At 42.5% G+C, this 17,557-nt stretch overlaps 1 protein-coding gene across 1 annotated transcript in view; it reads left to right on the top strand.

Moving 5' to 3' along the window:
- The window catches only part of LOC129672045 (transforming protein p68/c-ets-1-like), a 40,541-nt gene extending 28,471 nt beyond the window's left edge, over positions 1-12,070 (top strand). The window contains exons 3-4 of the mRNA XM_055601250.1: positions 1,591-1,735; positions 12,033-12,070. Coding sequence (XP_055457225.1) covers positions 1,591-1,735; positions 12,033-12,070 — 183 coding nt within the window. The remainder of the gene's footprint in view (positions 1-1,590; positions 1,736-12,032) is intronic.
- Positions 12,071-17,557: the final 5,487 nt, after the last annotated feature.

Below are 17,557 nucleotides of genomic sequence, written 5' to 3'. Positions count from 1 at the left end.
ACACACACACACACACACACACATATATATATATAGTCATATATATTCTTAAATATGTATGTATTCCTAAATAATTTGTGTGTTCTTCCTCGAGGAAGACCATCTCTCTGGATCCTAGCTTTCCTTAGTTGCCCGCATTTCTTTGTGCAGAGTTGTGGCCTTGTGCCCTTCTAGTTTGACATGTGTCATCCTTGTGAAGCCCATAGTTTCTTTTTAAGAATAAAATCAAATTATTCTTTTTTTGACCAAAAACCTCATTTTAATTCAAAAGTGTTATATTGAGATACAATCTCCTTAAGTTACTTGAACTTGCGGTATAGGCAGGAAGCTTTCGAACTTGCCATGCTTCTGCCTCAGCCTCCTACAGCATAGACAGACCTTGAACTTGCTATTCGTATGGTCTAGCCTCCTGAATAGCTGGTGCTGTAGGTTTGTGCCACCGGGCTTAGCTGTCTCTTATGCTAAAATAATATCTACATAGTGCTGATGACAAAGTTTCATGTACAGCACTCATTACTGACATTCTATAAGTGAATAATTTTATTCAATGTGTTTTATCTTTAATTTTGCTTTATATGTAATTTTCTTATACATTTTTAAAATTTAATTTTTATCTTATGTGTATGGGTATTTTGCTTGTGTGTATGTCTGTGCACCATGTGTGTGCCTAATACTCAAGGAAAGCAGAAGAAAGGGGCATTGGATCTTCTGGAGCTGGAATTACAGATGGTTTTAAGGGGCCATCAGGACACTGGGAATTGAATTTAGGTCCTCTGGAAGAACAACAGGTGCTCTTAACCACTGAGCAATCTCTTCAGCCCCTCAATTCTCCTACTTTATGAGTTCAGTTTACTATTTCCATTTTATGAAAGAATAAACTAATGTTTATATTAAGGAGCAGACATGCACTCCCATGAGTAAGTGTTAGTTCCCAGGTTTCAATTTATATATATCAGAATTCATCTGATTTCTAGGGGTAGGCTTTTAAATACTGTGCAATGTGGTTTTCCGCATAACATTCTTGGTTTCTTACGCTGTATATTTTGTGATTTTAGTAAAACTAATAAGGAGGTGGTACAAATCTCCAAACAGTACAGGAAACAGACAGTTCTTACTCAGCATCTGATGTCATCAAACCCCACCCCTACCAATTAAGAACAAATGAAGTGGATTTTATGGTGTAGATTTATTTTTCCCCTTTTTCTGTGGTTTTTATCATCTGTTCTATGACACTGGGCTGTCCTGTAAAAATATTCTTTTATGTTTTTGTAGAGGGAAAATAGCCAGACTGAGTTAAGTGTGAGATGGTCAATATTCTGTTCCCTGTGACTGTTTTTGAAGGTTATAGAAGCTGGTTTCCAAATATGTGAGGTCATGGATGGAAATAAATGAAATCATAGTCTAAATCAAAAGTTTTTCTCATTCCCTGTGAGTTTGGAGGACAAAATGTGTGGGAATGAATGGTGGGTCCTGACTGACAGATGGTCCTGGCATATCTGTGATTAGATGGTGTGAAGTCATAATCATAGTAGGTTTGAACTAACAAGGGTTTTCTCCTAATACATGCCCTTTTATTTTCACTGGTTACAGAGGCAGGGGCCTATCAACACTTTTGAAGATCCTCGAATGACCTGTGGCTTCCAGTCCAGTTATCACCAGCAAAGAACTCTTTACCCACTCTGGGATGAGATGGCCACTCAGGAAGTTCCTACTGGCCTTGAACACTGTGGCTCAGGTAGGAACATAAACAAAAGTTGGGAATGAAGAGAGAATTGAAGGGCAAGAGAAATAGACTATGTTCTCTGAAATAATATCCTCAAAGCTTATGTGGGTACAGTTGCTATTGTTCTGTTGTGGAAAGCCCCGTATCTTCTCAATAACTTTGTGCTACTTTATTGTCCAACCGGAAGGTGACACTCTACCAGTGGACCCAAGACGGGTCTCTATTTTGTAAAGAGTTTTGTGCCTTCTGTGTATTTTCCACCCTTTAGGATGGTTGTTAACCAACACGTTTTACCATCATAACTGATGAACTGGAAAAACAGAGGCCTGTGCATTAGCCATCTTTCAGGATGAAACTTCTTTCATTTGTCATCACTCTATTTATTATCCACCAGCATCTGTGGTCTCCTCCCCAACCATCTGCGCCAGCAGCTTCCCCACTCCTCTTTTCTGACTTGCTGGCTACAAGGCCACTCTTTCCTGAGCTGGCGTGAGACTCCCCAGGGGACCTGTCTGCAGTAAGTCTGACTGCTTGCCCCAGGACCAAGTTACTTGGGTTCTGTGTTCAGGGCTTGCTTTTGTTTCTTTTGAACGCCATTAGTCTTTGTTTGCTTATTAGCATTTGAAGAAAATACTAAATGTAAAACTTGAATTTGGGGCTCTGAATTTAATTGTCCTTGAGATCATGTCATAATGACACATATAAAATAGAATGTATGTGGTGTGTCTATAATTATATGATGTACATATGACAGTAAAAACTACTCCAAATCTGTCAAAATTTTCTGTCAGGTTAAACTCTTAGCCTAAGAAATGTCATTGGTCCAATATATTGAAATACACAATTCTCAGGAATTATACAGGTGAAGCTATGGGCCTGGAGATGATTTCTGGAAACTAAGTGGAATTCTTTGTTGTGGTGGTTGTTCAGTACCCTACTGACTGTTGGTCTGTGGCTTGTAACATAGTGGGGAAATAAAATCCCTGCTTTGCTGTCCATGCTTCATCCTGCAGAGGAAATGAACTGAGAGATACAGAGCACAATGCTTCTTCCAGAAAGGGGTGTACTGCGGTGGGCGGGACAGTAAGGGAGGCTTTTCTCTGTTCCTAGCTCATCTCAAAGACAGAATGGCATCAATATTCAGTTGTCTCAGTGGACAGTGATATTTGAAATACTCTTCGACATCCCACAAGGCAATAGATGTGGTGACATCTATGCCATCGTTTTCTTTTTGGCATCTTTGTGCCTTCAAGGATTTTAAAAGCAGTCCAAAGCACAATCACAAACTTAGCAGCTATGTGCCCATTGCACAAAGAGGTTGAGAGGGCAACCTATACACAGGTGAGACGGTAAAGACATGAAAAAGGTGATCTAGTAAAATTCTGAACAAATTAGACTTCATATGTATAAGCAGACGACCCATACAGTCTTACCTAGCTTTGTATAATCTTTGGATACTATTAATGCCACAGCCTTAGGGTTTCTATTCACTAATTCAACTGTGATTAAAACTACTCCCCTTAGATTTTGCTCTGATGGCATTCCATTTGTTACAAGTTGAATCCTATTTGTTTCCAAGTCTCTCTGCACACTAACCCATAACCTTAAGGTGAGAATGTCTTTTCTTCCCAACAAAGAGACACAGCTTCTTTCTTTCTTAACTGAGGAGTACATAATTTGCAAGGGGAGTTGATATCTTATTGTCCTTCTTGCCTAGATTCTCAAAAGTTAAAATGTTTTTACTTCAGAGCCAGGGAGACAGTTTCTGTGAGATATGTGAACAACAACCCAGCATACTCTTAGCTTTAAAATGAAAGAGCTGTTAACAATGTGATATAGTGCTCTTTCCCATAGTTTATAGTTGCAAGACAGAAGCTGGGTTGCCCGGACTTGTGGCTTTGGGGTGGGAATTACAACCATTCTTAGAATGGCCTGATTGCAGTGTGGAATGAAGAGGGCTGCCATGGGGTCTGGCTCCCTACCAGTTGGTGGCAATCTGCTTGCAAATAGAGGAGGTGGTTCCCACTTCCTCAGGCTTCCTCTGATGGAAAGCTCTGGCAAGAACCTTGAGCCTTTCTTGTCTGTCCTTTGCCTTGTGAGCTGTCTAGATGAAGAAGCTGCAGGATCTTTTTTTCTGGGCTGTGGCCCTGTTCTTCTTAGTGATGGGTTGTCATTTGGAAGACTATTGTGAGGTTATAAAGAAGGGGGATGAAGACATGGATGAACAAACGATTTCTCCAGCTGTGGCACTTTTTTTTTGGTGTGGAGATGTGCTGAATAAAAAGAAAGGGAGAAAAAATACTCTAGGTTTTTTTTTTTTCTTGTTCTTTCATCCTATTTATAACTCCAGTTTCCTTCCCCTCCTCCGACTCATGGCTACTTCCCACCCCTCCGCCTCACGTTTGTGCTCTCAGAAGGGATGAATGGACTTCTTTTCCAAGGGTTACACATCTGTCAGTGACTGGAATACTGACAGGCCAACCATGAACACCCGGCCTCATAGTGGACCTCATCAGAGTACTGCTCCCATTCATTCATGAAGGGGCAGAGGCTGAGGAGGAGGAGAGAAATGGAAGGAGGGAGGGCAAGAGAGAATAAAGCTGAGTTAAGGTTTAAATAAGGAAAACCTCACTAATAAGAGGAAGAGAGACTCAAGAATTAGGAAAGCTAGGAATAGGTAAAAAGAAATAGAGGAGGAAAATTGAGATGTGTAGAATTGACAGAAAAAAAAGATGGCTGTTGGTAGAAATGAAGGTGGTTTTGGGAAGAGAAGATGAAAAATGAATGAGAAGGGACAAAGAAGTAGGGAGCCCTGAAAATGACAAGGAAAGGAGAAGAGGAGAAATGGCGTGAAAGAGAAAAATACATGATTCTGAGGACATTCACTACAGCTAAAAAGGGAAGTCACATTTGCATGCAATTGCCTGTGCAGCTGTATATTGCTTCACAACGATCTTGCAGTCATCATTTTCTTTCATTTTTACCTCCTCCTCCCTCTGCCGCAGCCCCTTCCTTGCTATCAGCCTGGAGCCATTATGGAGAGCCAATGGGGGCTGAGGTTTGGTGTTCTGCATGAATGAATGGGCCCTTTCTGTTTCAGCTTCTCGTCATCCTTCTGTCAGGGAACCTTGTGAATCAATGGAGCTCCTTACACAAGCCAGGGCTGTAATGCCTGTGACTGTTTATAGTCTGCCTGGAGTGTAGCCCACTGACCCTGCCTCTTTTCTGTTCCGTTCCTCTGTTCTGTCCCTCAGCTTCAGCACCTCCCTCTCCATCATCATAATGAGAATTATTGTGTGTGTAGGTTCCTGCTCCCTGTCCCTAAGAACGCACTACACTGCTGTCATGAGCCATTAGGGCTAGTTCCTGCCCACAGCCCTGTTGGGAAGTGGCAAGGTAGAAATAAGCCATTCTCAGATAAAACAGTATACCTCAAAATGGAACTCAGTCCTGACTAGAGTTAGTCAAAGCTTGTCTTCTATTGGGAATCAGAAATCAGAGACCCCACTCCACAGGGAGACAACATGACCATAGTTCAGCTATAGCCGCCAGCTGTCCACATGTGATTTCAGCCTCCCGGTTAGGGTTATCATGAGTGACCATAGTGTATATCAGAAAGCACAATGCCTTGGCCCCCTGTAAGAGTAGCGTCATTTTTTTTCATTTTGGGTATTATTTTGCAAATGCAGAGATGGATGGATTCAGTCTTAAATCATCCCAGTTTTAACAGTGACATTTTGATCAATGCACACTAAGGCAAATACTTGTTAAGCTGGGAGGCAGTGCACAGCCACAGAATGTAGAAGTGAATGACTTTCATTCTCATCGGCGCGGTCCTTGATTTGAACTACCAGGCATTGCTTTTTTATGTATAATTCTGTTTGGTATATTTTGGTTGCTGAGTGCAGTAAAGCCTTCATCCACCCCCATGCACAGAATCCTGCCATTTCTCTGTTTTGAAAAAGAATATAGAGATGGTTCAAGAGTAGGAGATCCAGGCTCTTAAAGAAGATCACTTTGGTTTATAGTAGATCTTCTTCATTGTGTGACCTTGAGCAACTTGATCATGACTCTTCATTTTCTTCATATGCCAGGGAGATTTTAAAAGTTTGTTCCATAGGTAGCAGCAGCAGAAGGAGGAGTATTGGATCTCAGAGATGCAAAATTTAACTCTTATTCTAGAGTCATTGAACTGGAAACTCCAGAATCTGCTAAAGCACAGGCTTTAATGCTCTACTCCCGAGTTAGGACTGAGGAATGTTTGTTTCTAATACACTTCCAGGAACTGACCCTGTTGTTACTGCTGGAAGTCCAGAGATCACACTCTGAGAATCAGTCTGTCCATATCTGTAAAGCTTGAAGCATGTCAGCATACAGTAAACTCGATGTGCACATTTGCCATTGGAAATCATTGCCTTCAAGTGCCTTTTGATTCACTGTCTTGTGAAGTACATTTTGCAAATCCAAAAATATCTAAGGGTTGAGTCAGAAAGTGACCCACTGATTGGTTGAACTCAGGGTTAGACTGCCAGTGGTACATGGTGAGTCCTAAGAAAACATATGGGGGGAAGTGAAGACACAGTCCTTGCCTACAAGCAACTTTTTTTTTTAAATGTGTGTGTGGGGTACATTATTTTTTTGTGATAGAGCAAATGGTTTCCATATGAAATACCACACTTAAATATGACACAGACTTGGCAAATCAGGGAGTGACTTTGGATCTCACTATTTGAAATTTCTAAAACAAATTTACTAATGAAATGGTGGAGTTGAAAAAAAATGTCTTTCCCAAATAAACTTTAGAAGTTCATGTGGGAGACACGTTGAGAGGCCAGGTTCATGGTGTCTCTTGGAGCTTTGTCATCAGGCCCAGCGGCTGGGAGGGATCAAACCTGGGCAGTGTTTGGAAACGGCCATCGACAGCCAGGTGGGATGCTTCAGTGGGAAAGCAGGAGCCTCCAGTTTGGCTTTCAAGTGTTGAGAGTGTTGAAGACACGCCAGCAAAACTTCAATGGAGGCTCACCTTGGCCCGAAATGTTTATGCTCTTAGCAGGTTTGTTCTTTCAGCTGACTGTGTCTGATGGCCTCAGAGCTTAAAAACCAGCATTTTAAGCTCCATCTGCTGCACATACATATCTGTTCTGTCTTTCTTCAGGACACATTTTTCTCCCTAGAGCACTTTTTTAAGGGTTTTTTTCTTCTTCTTCAAAACAATTTTAAGACCATGAGACTGTGAGTATCCTGGATTTGTAACACTGAGTATTACAATATTGGACTAATCTGCCCCAGAATGCAGGCCTATTCCTGCCAGAAAAGACTTATGGTAGCCTATAGTGAGATGAATGAAGAACTCCTCAGGGGCCCTCATCCTAAACATTTTATTCAATTCTCTTGATTTTTCCAACTCAGTGTGGAAAATTTTTCCAACTCAGTGTGGAAGTCTAAGCTTTCAAAAGGCAGTTTCTTGCAACTAGTCGTATTTTTTTTTAAAAATAACTAGTCTTTAGAATAACTAGTCTCTATGTTCTTAAAAATATTTACTTACTTATTTTTTAAGACAGTCTGTATGTAGCCCTGGCTGTCCTAAGCTGGCCAATTCTTTTCTGCAAACAAGTTCTGACCACTGAGGAGATAAGCATGTTGGATCCCTCTGATTCTCATTTGGCAGCTGTGTTGTCTCAGAAAGAGCTAGTTACAGTCCTGCCTCAACTTTAACCTGTCACGTAAGACCGGGCCTAACTGCCCTGATTAGGTCCCCAGAGTAAGGTGCCCAGGAATGCTTGAGGCTCAACAGTCCTGTCATACACCTACCTCATCAGATTTAAGCTTAAATAAGAGGGTGGGGGTGAGCCTGGCCGCAAATCCAATTACCATAGGCTCTTCCACACTTACTGTCACCCTGTGCTGTTATGGTATGGAGGTATCTGTGGGCCTGACCCTTTCTTTGCAAGTGAAGATGGCCCTCTAGCCAGCTCTGGGTGGCTGCTGTAACCATGTTGACCAGGCTTCCTACCTACCATAGTCTCCCAACTACTGCTTTCTTGAAACCTTCAAGTCTGGGCTACTTCACATTCAGATTCCTGGAATATTTTGTGTAAGGGTTTGAATGGAAATGGAACTGTGTTGTCTAGTCAGAGGGTCTAGCCTGGTTAGGTAGAGAGAACAAGCCTTCATGTCCCGGAGTTTTGGAATACGTTCCTTGGGTCTCAAATCTTTAACAGACAGGTCCTTATCCTTATTTTTGAGTTGTTTTGCTGGATCCACGGTATGAGACATAAAAGGCCATGACCTATAGCCAATAAATACCACCCTTCCCATGAAGCATAGTCCAAGTGAGGATCTAAAGGAGCCAGAGAAAGAAGGTTCCTGACTCTGACCACCTTCATGACTACCTTCCCATTACCCAAGTCGCATTCTACCCTCACACTCCCTCCTCCTCCTCCTCCTCTTCTTCTTCCTCCCTTTCCTTTCCCCCCTTCTCCTCCTTGTATCCCTTTCTATATCATATATTACACATATATTGCACCTGCCAGTTGCCTTTCATTATAACTCATTTCACCAGCAAAGAGAGAGGAGCACCTGGGGAGGAGAGCCCAGGGCAGTTAGGGATGTAAGGGGAGCTGGGGGGTGTTGCCTTAGGGTTCCTGTGAGAGAGAATGAATCCCATCTACTGGCGCTGGGAAAGGAAGGAGGCCCAGGTGCAGAAAAAGCCCCTCTCCTCTCAGCAGGGCTAGTGGAGTGACAATTAGCACGTAAGCGTGCTGTTGGCCTGACCACCTGATAGATAAATTCCTTGTTTCTTAAAAAAAAAAAAGAAAAAAAAAAAAAAAGGAAAAAAAAGCATTGAACAGAAACTCCCAGGGGGGAACCGGGGGGGGGGGGGGGGGGGGGCAGCTCTCTTAACTTTTTCAAACCGCAAATATTTGGTCCGAGTTGGGAAAAGGTCCCCGGGGCACTAAGTTCTTATTGGATTCTAGCAGTTTGACCCCTCTTCTGGAACGGGGCGGGGGCGGGGTGGCCACTGCTGGCTGGCTGGCGTCGCCTGCTGGTCTCCGATCTGTTCCCGCGGGCCAAAAGCGGGCGGGCTGCTAGCGGGCGCTGGGGATCTCTGTGAATGGAAATGGTCTGGTCGGGTGGGTGGATGATGTGAGAGGGCTGGAGCTGAGCTGAGCTGAGAGGGGGTGTGAGAGCCGGGGAGGTGGGGAAGGGCGGGCAGGGACAGCCTGCGGTGCTCACGTCTGGCTGGGAGAGACTCTCTGCCTCCAGATGTTCTGTGTGTTTATAGCTGCCGGAGCTAGAGACCAGCTCCCTCGTTAAGAAGTTGCTTTCTTGAGCAGCAGCTTCTGCAGCTGGAGGCTGCGCCCTCCCTTCCCCCACGCTGGTCCGTCACCCCGACCCCGCCTTCCTCCTCTGCAATCCTCCCAAAATACACGAGCACACAAAAAGAAAAACACCAGCAGATTTTTTATTTCAGAGAGTAAACACTTGGGCCGTGGGGGTCTGGAGGTTATGGGAAAAGAGGAAACCATCCAGCTAATCAGGCAGCACACACTTCCCCCGCTGAAATAAAACAGAAATCTTTGCTCCGCTGGGCCGCCGGGTTAACCCTGGCACTGCCAGCCAGGCAGCACCTTAGCTGCCCGCCCCGAAGTTCGGAGTCCAGGCCCAGGCTTGGCAGCTGCAAGGCTGACTCTGGGAGGAGAGTGGATGGCCTGCCTGGCCTGCCTGCTGTCCTCTTGGTTTGTGGTGGCACATCTGCTTGAGAAATAGACGGTTGGAACAGATGAGATTCTGGACTTAGATTTAGTTTGCAAAGGGCTAGTGGGAGTTCTAGACAGGTGGGAGAGCAAACAAGCTCACCACTCCCTGCCCCAGTACACAGTACTATTCAGAAAGAAACAGAGCCTGACTGTCAGGGCCCTGTTTTTAGACCTGCCACCCATGGGCAAACCACCGTACCTTTCTCAACTTCATTTTCCTAATTTGTAATATATCAGAGTGCCAACCTTGAATTATTGCGAGACAGAAAACAAAACAAAAAACAACCACATCAAAAAACAGAAACAACACAAAACAACAACAACAAAAAATCCTCACCACATTGAATGTGGAAATGACCAAGGACCAGGCGTTGGTACAGAGAAATCTAATTCAAGAATTCGCAGACTGATGTGAGAGCAAGACCAACCAGCCAGCCTGTTTGCCTGCCTGCCTCCCTCCATTTCTCCATGTCTCCCCTTTCCTACCTTCTCTCCATCCCTCCCCCCCAATTCCCTTTCTGTAATTCTTTCCCTTCTAAGGGCAGAGTCTGTCTTCCTTCGTTTGCCCCCTAGCTGCCTGTCCAGAGAACATAAATATCCCATGGGGCAGAAGTCAGGGGTCAAACAGGAGGCCTAATTGCACTATGGGAGAGATCACCTCTCCCCTGATGTGTGGGCAGCCTTTGGCCCTCAGAACTTGCCCCTGTGAATGGCCTCTGCCTTTCAGTCCAGACCCTGCCCTATCTCACTGTCTGGAGAGTTGGCCCTCTACTCTCTGCACCACTATGTAATTTTACAGGGATCTGCTTCCTATTCCTGAACATCCTATTAGGACTTACTCATGGCCTTTGAAGACTCTTCCTTTTTAATAAAAGTTTCCCACAACCTCTATTCATGTCTTCAGTTGGGGTTTAAACCTTACCCTCCAAAGCATCTTGCTTTGCAAGTTGGGGCTCCTTCCTTGTAGACCGTGTCAAGTGGTTCTTGGGAAGGAGAAACACCAGTAACTTAGACATCTTTAGAACCAGGTCCTAACTGCCTGGGCCTTTTGCTGGATGCCCTGCTTGTACATCATCAACCCTGACAACCTTCAACCAAGTCTTAGACCTACTGATTGTCACAGAATTTATTTATTTTGTCAGACATGAGTTTTAGGAAAGCTCTTGCTAAAAAATTATTACAAGCAGGAATTTTGCTTCCCCATTCTTCTCAAAATGGTCTGAGACTCCAGAGAACTTAAAATCTTCAGTAAGGAGAGGGGTTCTATTATGTCCCCCTGCAGCAGATAAGGAGAGCCCCCCCCATATCTTGTTTAACAGCAATGAATTCATTGGTGTCAACTTCCTTCCTCCAAATCCCTTTCCACTGCCCTGGTCAATCCCCAGAGATTGTATTTAAATCTGGAAGTTGTTTCCATCCCATTGTCTTGGAGATAAGAATCATGGCGTTGCCCAACATCCAGACACATCTTTCTGCTTTATTTTTTGCTACTCAGGATGTATCTCTGCTTCTTGACTCTCTAGTGGGCCATAACTTGTGCCCATCACCCTCACCTCATGTGATGTCTGCAGCATTCTCCCATTCTGTCAGAATATAGACGCAACAACAGCAGGTGAACTGCTGGGTGTTACACAGTCCCAGCCAACTGCCTCTGCCTAGACATCATTCTTTGGAGTCTTGAGCCTCATGTCTGATGTCTGACTTTTTTTTTTTTTAAGCTGCTGACCAGGGTCTATTGCCACAAGTTCAATTAGACAACTGGTTTTCAGACCTCTCCATTCTAGAGAGAGATTTCCCTCCATGGACTCTGCATTACTCTGCGTAGACCCTGCTACTTTGGCCTTTCAGTTGTTGCCTAGTGTTTCTGAGTTTCACCAGTCTATCAGATGGACATTCCTGGTGGAACAAGACTTAGGGCTGGTCCTTTCCACCTTCAGTGTGTTGAGGCTCATACCTGTATGTCTTTCACATTTGCCATGTTCCTAGGAAGATGATATTCCTATTGAACAGATGCGGTGAATGAAAAAAAACTTAACTGTAATTCTGTCAGGGGTGGAGGTAGGGAGGGAAGTGAGGTAGGGAGGGAAGAAGAAAATAAAGGAAGGAGAGATGGAGAAATTAAGCTGAGTTCGCTGTATGGTCCATTCTTTCAATCACTGTGTAAATTTAACTGCTGGGATAGTTTCTGTTCTTAACTCTTCATTGTCACCTCCTTCTTACTGAGCCATGTCACTATCCTGCCAGGATAAGACAATATAAAAAGCTTGCTTTCCTACAAATCAGAGACCCACGAAAACCTCAGAGATGGAGCAGGGAAATGAACCACTATCCCCTCATTATTTTTGGATCTCCGCTCAGGGGTTTCTTTTTCTCCAACACTGGTTATTTGAGGGCATGAATAAAGCTGGTAATTTGCAAGGCTTGTGTGGAGAGTGGGTTTTCCTTTGTTGAGATTCAGCTGGGGTCAGGAGGATTTTCTTCCTTTTCACCTAAGTATCTCATTCCCCTCTTCTTCTCTCCCTGGACTCCCTTCCCCCTCTGGCCCTCAGGACAGTTTTGTGAGAAGACAAGCATTCAAAGTTTCTGAAAGGTTATACCCTTGAAGCCATCCACAGTGTCCAGAGCACGTGCTGAAGTTTACACAGAATGTTCAAACCTGAATGAAGAGGCTAATTGTGAGGAAGCTGCTTTTCAGCACACAGGATGGGCTGTTCCCTGTGGGTTTTACTATCAAAAGGCTTTTAAAAGTGCAGTGTAGCCATTGTTGAATATTTCACAATGAATTAAATACCATTTCTCTCCTTGCAGCTGTTCTGTGTGAGTGAGTGTGGAGTGATTTTTTCCCCCCTCTCCTTCTGGCAGAAGATGACTGCTGTATAAATGCAAACACTGGGGTAATGAGATTATTTGTGTGTGAATTCTTTAGGAAAAGCATTTCTTTATTGTCAACTCAATGTGATGAAGGGCTGTGGCTCTGGGGCTGGGACTTGGAGGGAGCTCCTGGCAAAGAATAGAACTGACATGTCTTAGAGCAGGGCTGGGAGAAGGCAGTTAGAAGGAAGGGCTAGGCTCTGGATTCAGCACACTTGTCTCATTCCCCAGGGATGTCTGCAGCTCTTGGCCAAACTGAGTGGGTGATGGAGGAGGGAAATTCCATCTTTTTTTCTCTCACTAAACAATTGCTTTCCCATCTGCTCTTTCGGCACTCCTTTCTGATCTTACAGGTTTTAAGATGGGACATTTTTGTTTTGCGCTCCATTTTTATATCAAGAGGTCTCCCCAGGTTGTTGTTGTTAAATACACAGGTAAGGAGAAAGGCCAATCTTAGCATATGTTCAGCCTTCCATGCTGTACCTGGTGCTACGGTTTGGATGTGGTTTGAGAACGTTTTTGAAGTTACACAGGCTAGAAGTTGTGTCCCCTTCTGTGATGCTGAGATATATAGCTTATAGAGGGCTTGAGGGTGAAGTAATCCTATCCAGCCTTAGCAGGAATTGTGCTGTTTTCAGTGGAGTGCTGTGACTCTCATGAAAAGTCTCTCTGAATCTCTTTCTCTCTCTGTCTCTACCCTGTCTTGCCACATCACCCTCCTCCCACCCCTCAGTGTTTTTCCTCATTTGCTATACATTCCTCACCAGAACAGACTGAATGTTGTTAGCTGCCCTTTTTGCTCTGGAACTATGTGATAAATAAGCCTCTTTCCTTTACTACATAACTAGCTTCAGGTGTTTTTTTTTATAACACAAAAGAGAATAAGATGCCAAATAGTCACAGATTTTCCCTTGCTTAACTTTTCCATAAAAAAAAAATTACTGTTTTTACAAAAATTTAGCTCAAGTATTCAGTGAATTGGAACTAAGTAAAATCAATTAAGATTAAATGAGTATAAGTTTAACTCTTCTTAAAATAACATCAGGAAAAGATGGTATTAAATGGGGAGGGGAAAATTTAGATTAGCTAGGAGGAAAGCCAACTTTAAAATTAGTTATTAATTAGTTTTTAAAGGAATTTGTGAGTTACTTCCTCCCAAATATTTTTAAGATTATTGTTTTTCAAAAGGATATTTAGAAGGAACCGAAAAACGTTTTTATTATTATCTATCTGGTTCTGTTATATAAGATGTAAATTTCAAAATGTTTTAAAGGGAGTTTGATGGGATGTTTTAAAAAACTCAAGAGTGAAGTGCAGATCAGGTATAAAGGAAAGTCAAATTACTCTTTCTCGGTTGCTTCCAAGATAAAAAAGGAAACATGAGCTGGTTGTGTTGATTTTAGGAACCCACCCAGTAAGTGTGGGGCCAGAGCAAAATGGTTTGTGATGGAATTTTGCATCTTTCCTGTTGTTGCTCGCTTTCTCCCTTTGCTTACTCCCTTTATGCCATCCAAGTGCGAAGTCAGGTGTCCATGAAATAGTGGGCAGATGGATGGAAAACAATACTTTCCCTGTCTCTATAACTGAAGTAGAAGCTTTGAAGGAAATAGAAGAGAGAGCCTGAGCCGGTTGGTTGGTTGGTTGTTTCTAACACAATCTTTTTCATTTTTCTGACTATGGTTTTCACACCCAAATGTACCATGGAAGCTTTACATATTAAAGTAGTCACCATGAAAACAATGCACCTCTTTGGAGATGATTTACAAATTAAAGAATGGTAGGAAATGTGATCTAGTCCTATCATCTGAGCTTTAACATGTGGAGGAGTTTCCCTGGGTTTTTCTTTGTGAACCTGGGTTGCACACAGAATCTCTGGGTGACAGCCAGTCTTACAGTGTGTCCCCTGCCTTGATGCCCTAATCTTTAATCTAGTATTTTGTGCTTGGTGAATGCATCATTACCAGATTAGAAAACTGGCCTTTACTGACTCTCCCCTTCCTGTATAAATCTGTGCATCACTTAGGCCCTTTTCTTAGTTGTAGAAAATGGGTTCAAAGCAGCTTTAGAGGGAATTTATTGACTTCTTCATGGGAAATCCAGTAGGAGAAGGAGATGGGAGAACCCCTTCTCCATCCATGTGTATTTGCATGGATTTGTCCTTAGGTGCTGGGGCTACATAGGAAAGCGACTCTCAGGGTCCTTGACATCACCCAAGAGAACTCGGGCAGACATAAGCAGACTGGACAGCATCCCATGAGCGCTAGGGAGGAGGGAATGAGGAGAGGAATGTTTTTGCTGCAGAGGGAGACCAGCACAGTGTGACTGTCCAGGTAGCCTGCAAGTGAAGTGCAAATGGGGTCCAGTGAGATCGACTGCCGTGCAGTCACCTCTCCAAACTTGGACAGTCTGGCTCACAAAGGGCTTGTTTTACTGGTGTTTAGAATAGTGGTCACCCTGGCTCTGCTTTATGTATCCCAGATCGTTGTTATTCTTTTCTTCCTACTCTGTGTTGAGTTTTACCTCCCTGGCCCCCGTATGCCCCGCCCCCCCTTGGCCCTCTTGCCTGACTTCAGGGTTGTGTTCAGCCTCCCCAACCCCCACACCCTTCCTCCCAACCTGAATGAGATAGTCCATTCCTGGGTCTGCTGCCCCTCACTTCATTAGTGTTCCTGATGTTTATAAAGCCAGAAGATAATATTTTTAGGTTCCATTTGGAGTTCCCCAGGCAGTCTCTCTCTAAGCCACTTAGGAAGTTTAGAAAAGAAGGTCAAGGAAATGTTAGACTTTTTTTTTTCCCTACTGAACTTTGGTTAAGTAAATGGTCTTAAGATGATGTTCATAGACCCCACTGGGAAGATTTTTTTAGATGATGAGAAATTTTTCATCATTTTCCTTTTATTTCTCTTGCTTTTGCTTCTGGACGACTGAAGCTGTTCTATTTTTCTCTAAATAAGCAATTGAGATAAGCGCGCTAGGATATATATTTATGTATATAACAATTATACATATATTCCAGTAAGGATATATATAGGTCGACTCCTTTAAAATGCATGTTTTGGGGAGGGCCAAATTTAAAGCAAGCTTTATTTGTAAATACTGACCAAGAGATAAAGTTTGGTGAGGACTATTCTCTGGGATTGCCCAGCTGGAATGGCCCCAAGCCACATGTTGCTAATGGGCCACTATACCTTCCCATGAAGCTTTGTTATAGAATGCATGTTTTAAGAATAATTTTTAGCATAGCTAGAGTATTGTGCAACCCACATCACATTGAATTTTAGAACACTTTCGTGCCTTTACAAAGACATCCCTGTGCATCAGCAGCTAATCTCCTCATCTTTTCAACTCTTGGGCAACAATCACTGGTTCGATGTCTGTCTTTATGAATCTAACTCCTTTGGAGTTCTCATATAAATGGAGGAATACATATGTGGCCCTTTGTGACTGGCTTCTTTCTCTTAACATAAAGTCTTCAGAGCTTATTCACATTTCAGGGTGGATCCACATTTCATTCCTTTCCAATCATTAACATTTCTATTAGATGGCTGTGCTGCATTTTTTTTTTCTTGCCCAACCTTTGATGGACATTTGGGTAGTTTCCTCTTTGTAACTACTATAAATAATAGTACTGTGAACATTCATGTGCATAGTTTTGCATGAGCATGTTCTCATTTCTCTTGGGTATAGACCTAGGGTAGAATTTCTCAGTCATCTCTGCTTAACTATTTATGGGATGGCCAAACTATTAGTTACATTGGCTGCCCATTTTCCACTCTCATCAGGCATATATGAGGATTCCACCTTTCCTGTATCCTCAACAATACATGTTTTTGTCTTTTGGATTAGAGCTCTCATAGTGAATGCGAAGCAGTGTTCCCTTGTGGGTTTGTTTTGCATCTTTTAAGGTTAATAACACTGAGTGTATTTAGATGTGCTTCTTGGACAGTTGTGTACTTTTTGTGCAGACTTGACTATTCAAATTCCTGACCCATGTTTACACTGGATTGTCTTTTTGGCTACTGAATTTTAGCAGTTCTGTACATAGAAGCCTATATAAATGTCTCGCTAGCAACATAATTTGCCAGTGTTTATTTCCATAATGTCAGTTACTCTTTGTCTTTCCTGATGTTATAACTTGTGGCACACAACAAAAAGAACAAAAAAAAAAAAAAACATTTTTTTTTTGTTTTGATATAACCCAATTTATCTATTTGTGTGTGTGCGTTGTCAAAGTAATGAAGATTTAGTTATTTCTATTTTTCCCGGCAGCATAGTACTAATTTAGTTCCTTCGTTTAAGTCTCTGATTATTTTGAATTAATTTCTGTGTGCCATGTAAAGCAAATGGTAAGATTTCTTTTTATAAGCACACACCCAAACTGCTTATTGCACACTATCATTTCCTCATTGCCTGGCTGTTCTTGTGTATATAGATTTTAAATACATAGCCCACCCACATTCGTGAACTGCTTTCTTGATTTCTGACACAAATTATTATTTGTATTGAATGGCCCTCAGACTGCTCTCTGATAAATGAATATTTTTAAGAATTGAGGACGCTTGAGTTCAAAGCTGTGGGAATAGGCTTGTTTGTGTATGCAGCCTGAAAAACAACCCTACCATTTATTATTTACATCAAGCCAGACATAGATAACATTTTACATATGTTGCCCTATTCTAATTTTACCCTGAATCTGAAGCCTGTGAGTTATTATTAATTCCATTTTACAACTGATCAGTTGGACTTTGCATAGCTAAAGTCATTTGTCATAAGTGACACTGATTTTAAACGTCAGGTTCTCAGTTGAGGCTCAGGATCCTGAATCTGAGGAGCCTGAATCTCCATAACCAGGTAGTGAGTGATGGAAAAATCACAGTGAACAGGGAACGACAGCTTGACGAGCATGATGGGAGTGTCTTGTGAAGAAGAGACAATCTGCAAATCTAGCAATGCACATGATTATCCATTTCCTCATCTCTAAACAGGACCATTGGTGGCCTCTGCTCAGCTCCAATGTTACAGTGTAACCCAAACAAATAGTATTTCATTTCAGAGCTCCTGCAGTGTATTTGAAGTGGACAAAGCCAGAAGACTTTTGAAATATAATTCTTTGTATTTTATTTAGTGACTCAATCAATAAATCTTATTGGAGGCATTTTCATATGTTTTAGATAAACGTCTTGGCATTTCTTTAATTTTCTTT

The sequence above is a fragment of the Psammomys obesus genome, unplaced genomic scaffold, assembly GCF_907164565.1.
Source record: "Psammomys obesus unplaced genomic scaffold, mPsaObe1.curated_primary_1811, whole genome shotgun sequence".
Taxonomy (NCBI): Eukaryota; Metazoa; Chordata; class Mammalia; order Rodentia; family Muridae; genus Psammomys; species Psammomys obesus.
This window is presented reverse-complemented; position numbering and strand designations above follow the sequence as displayed.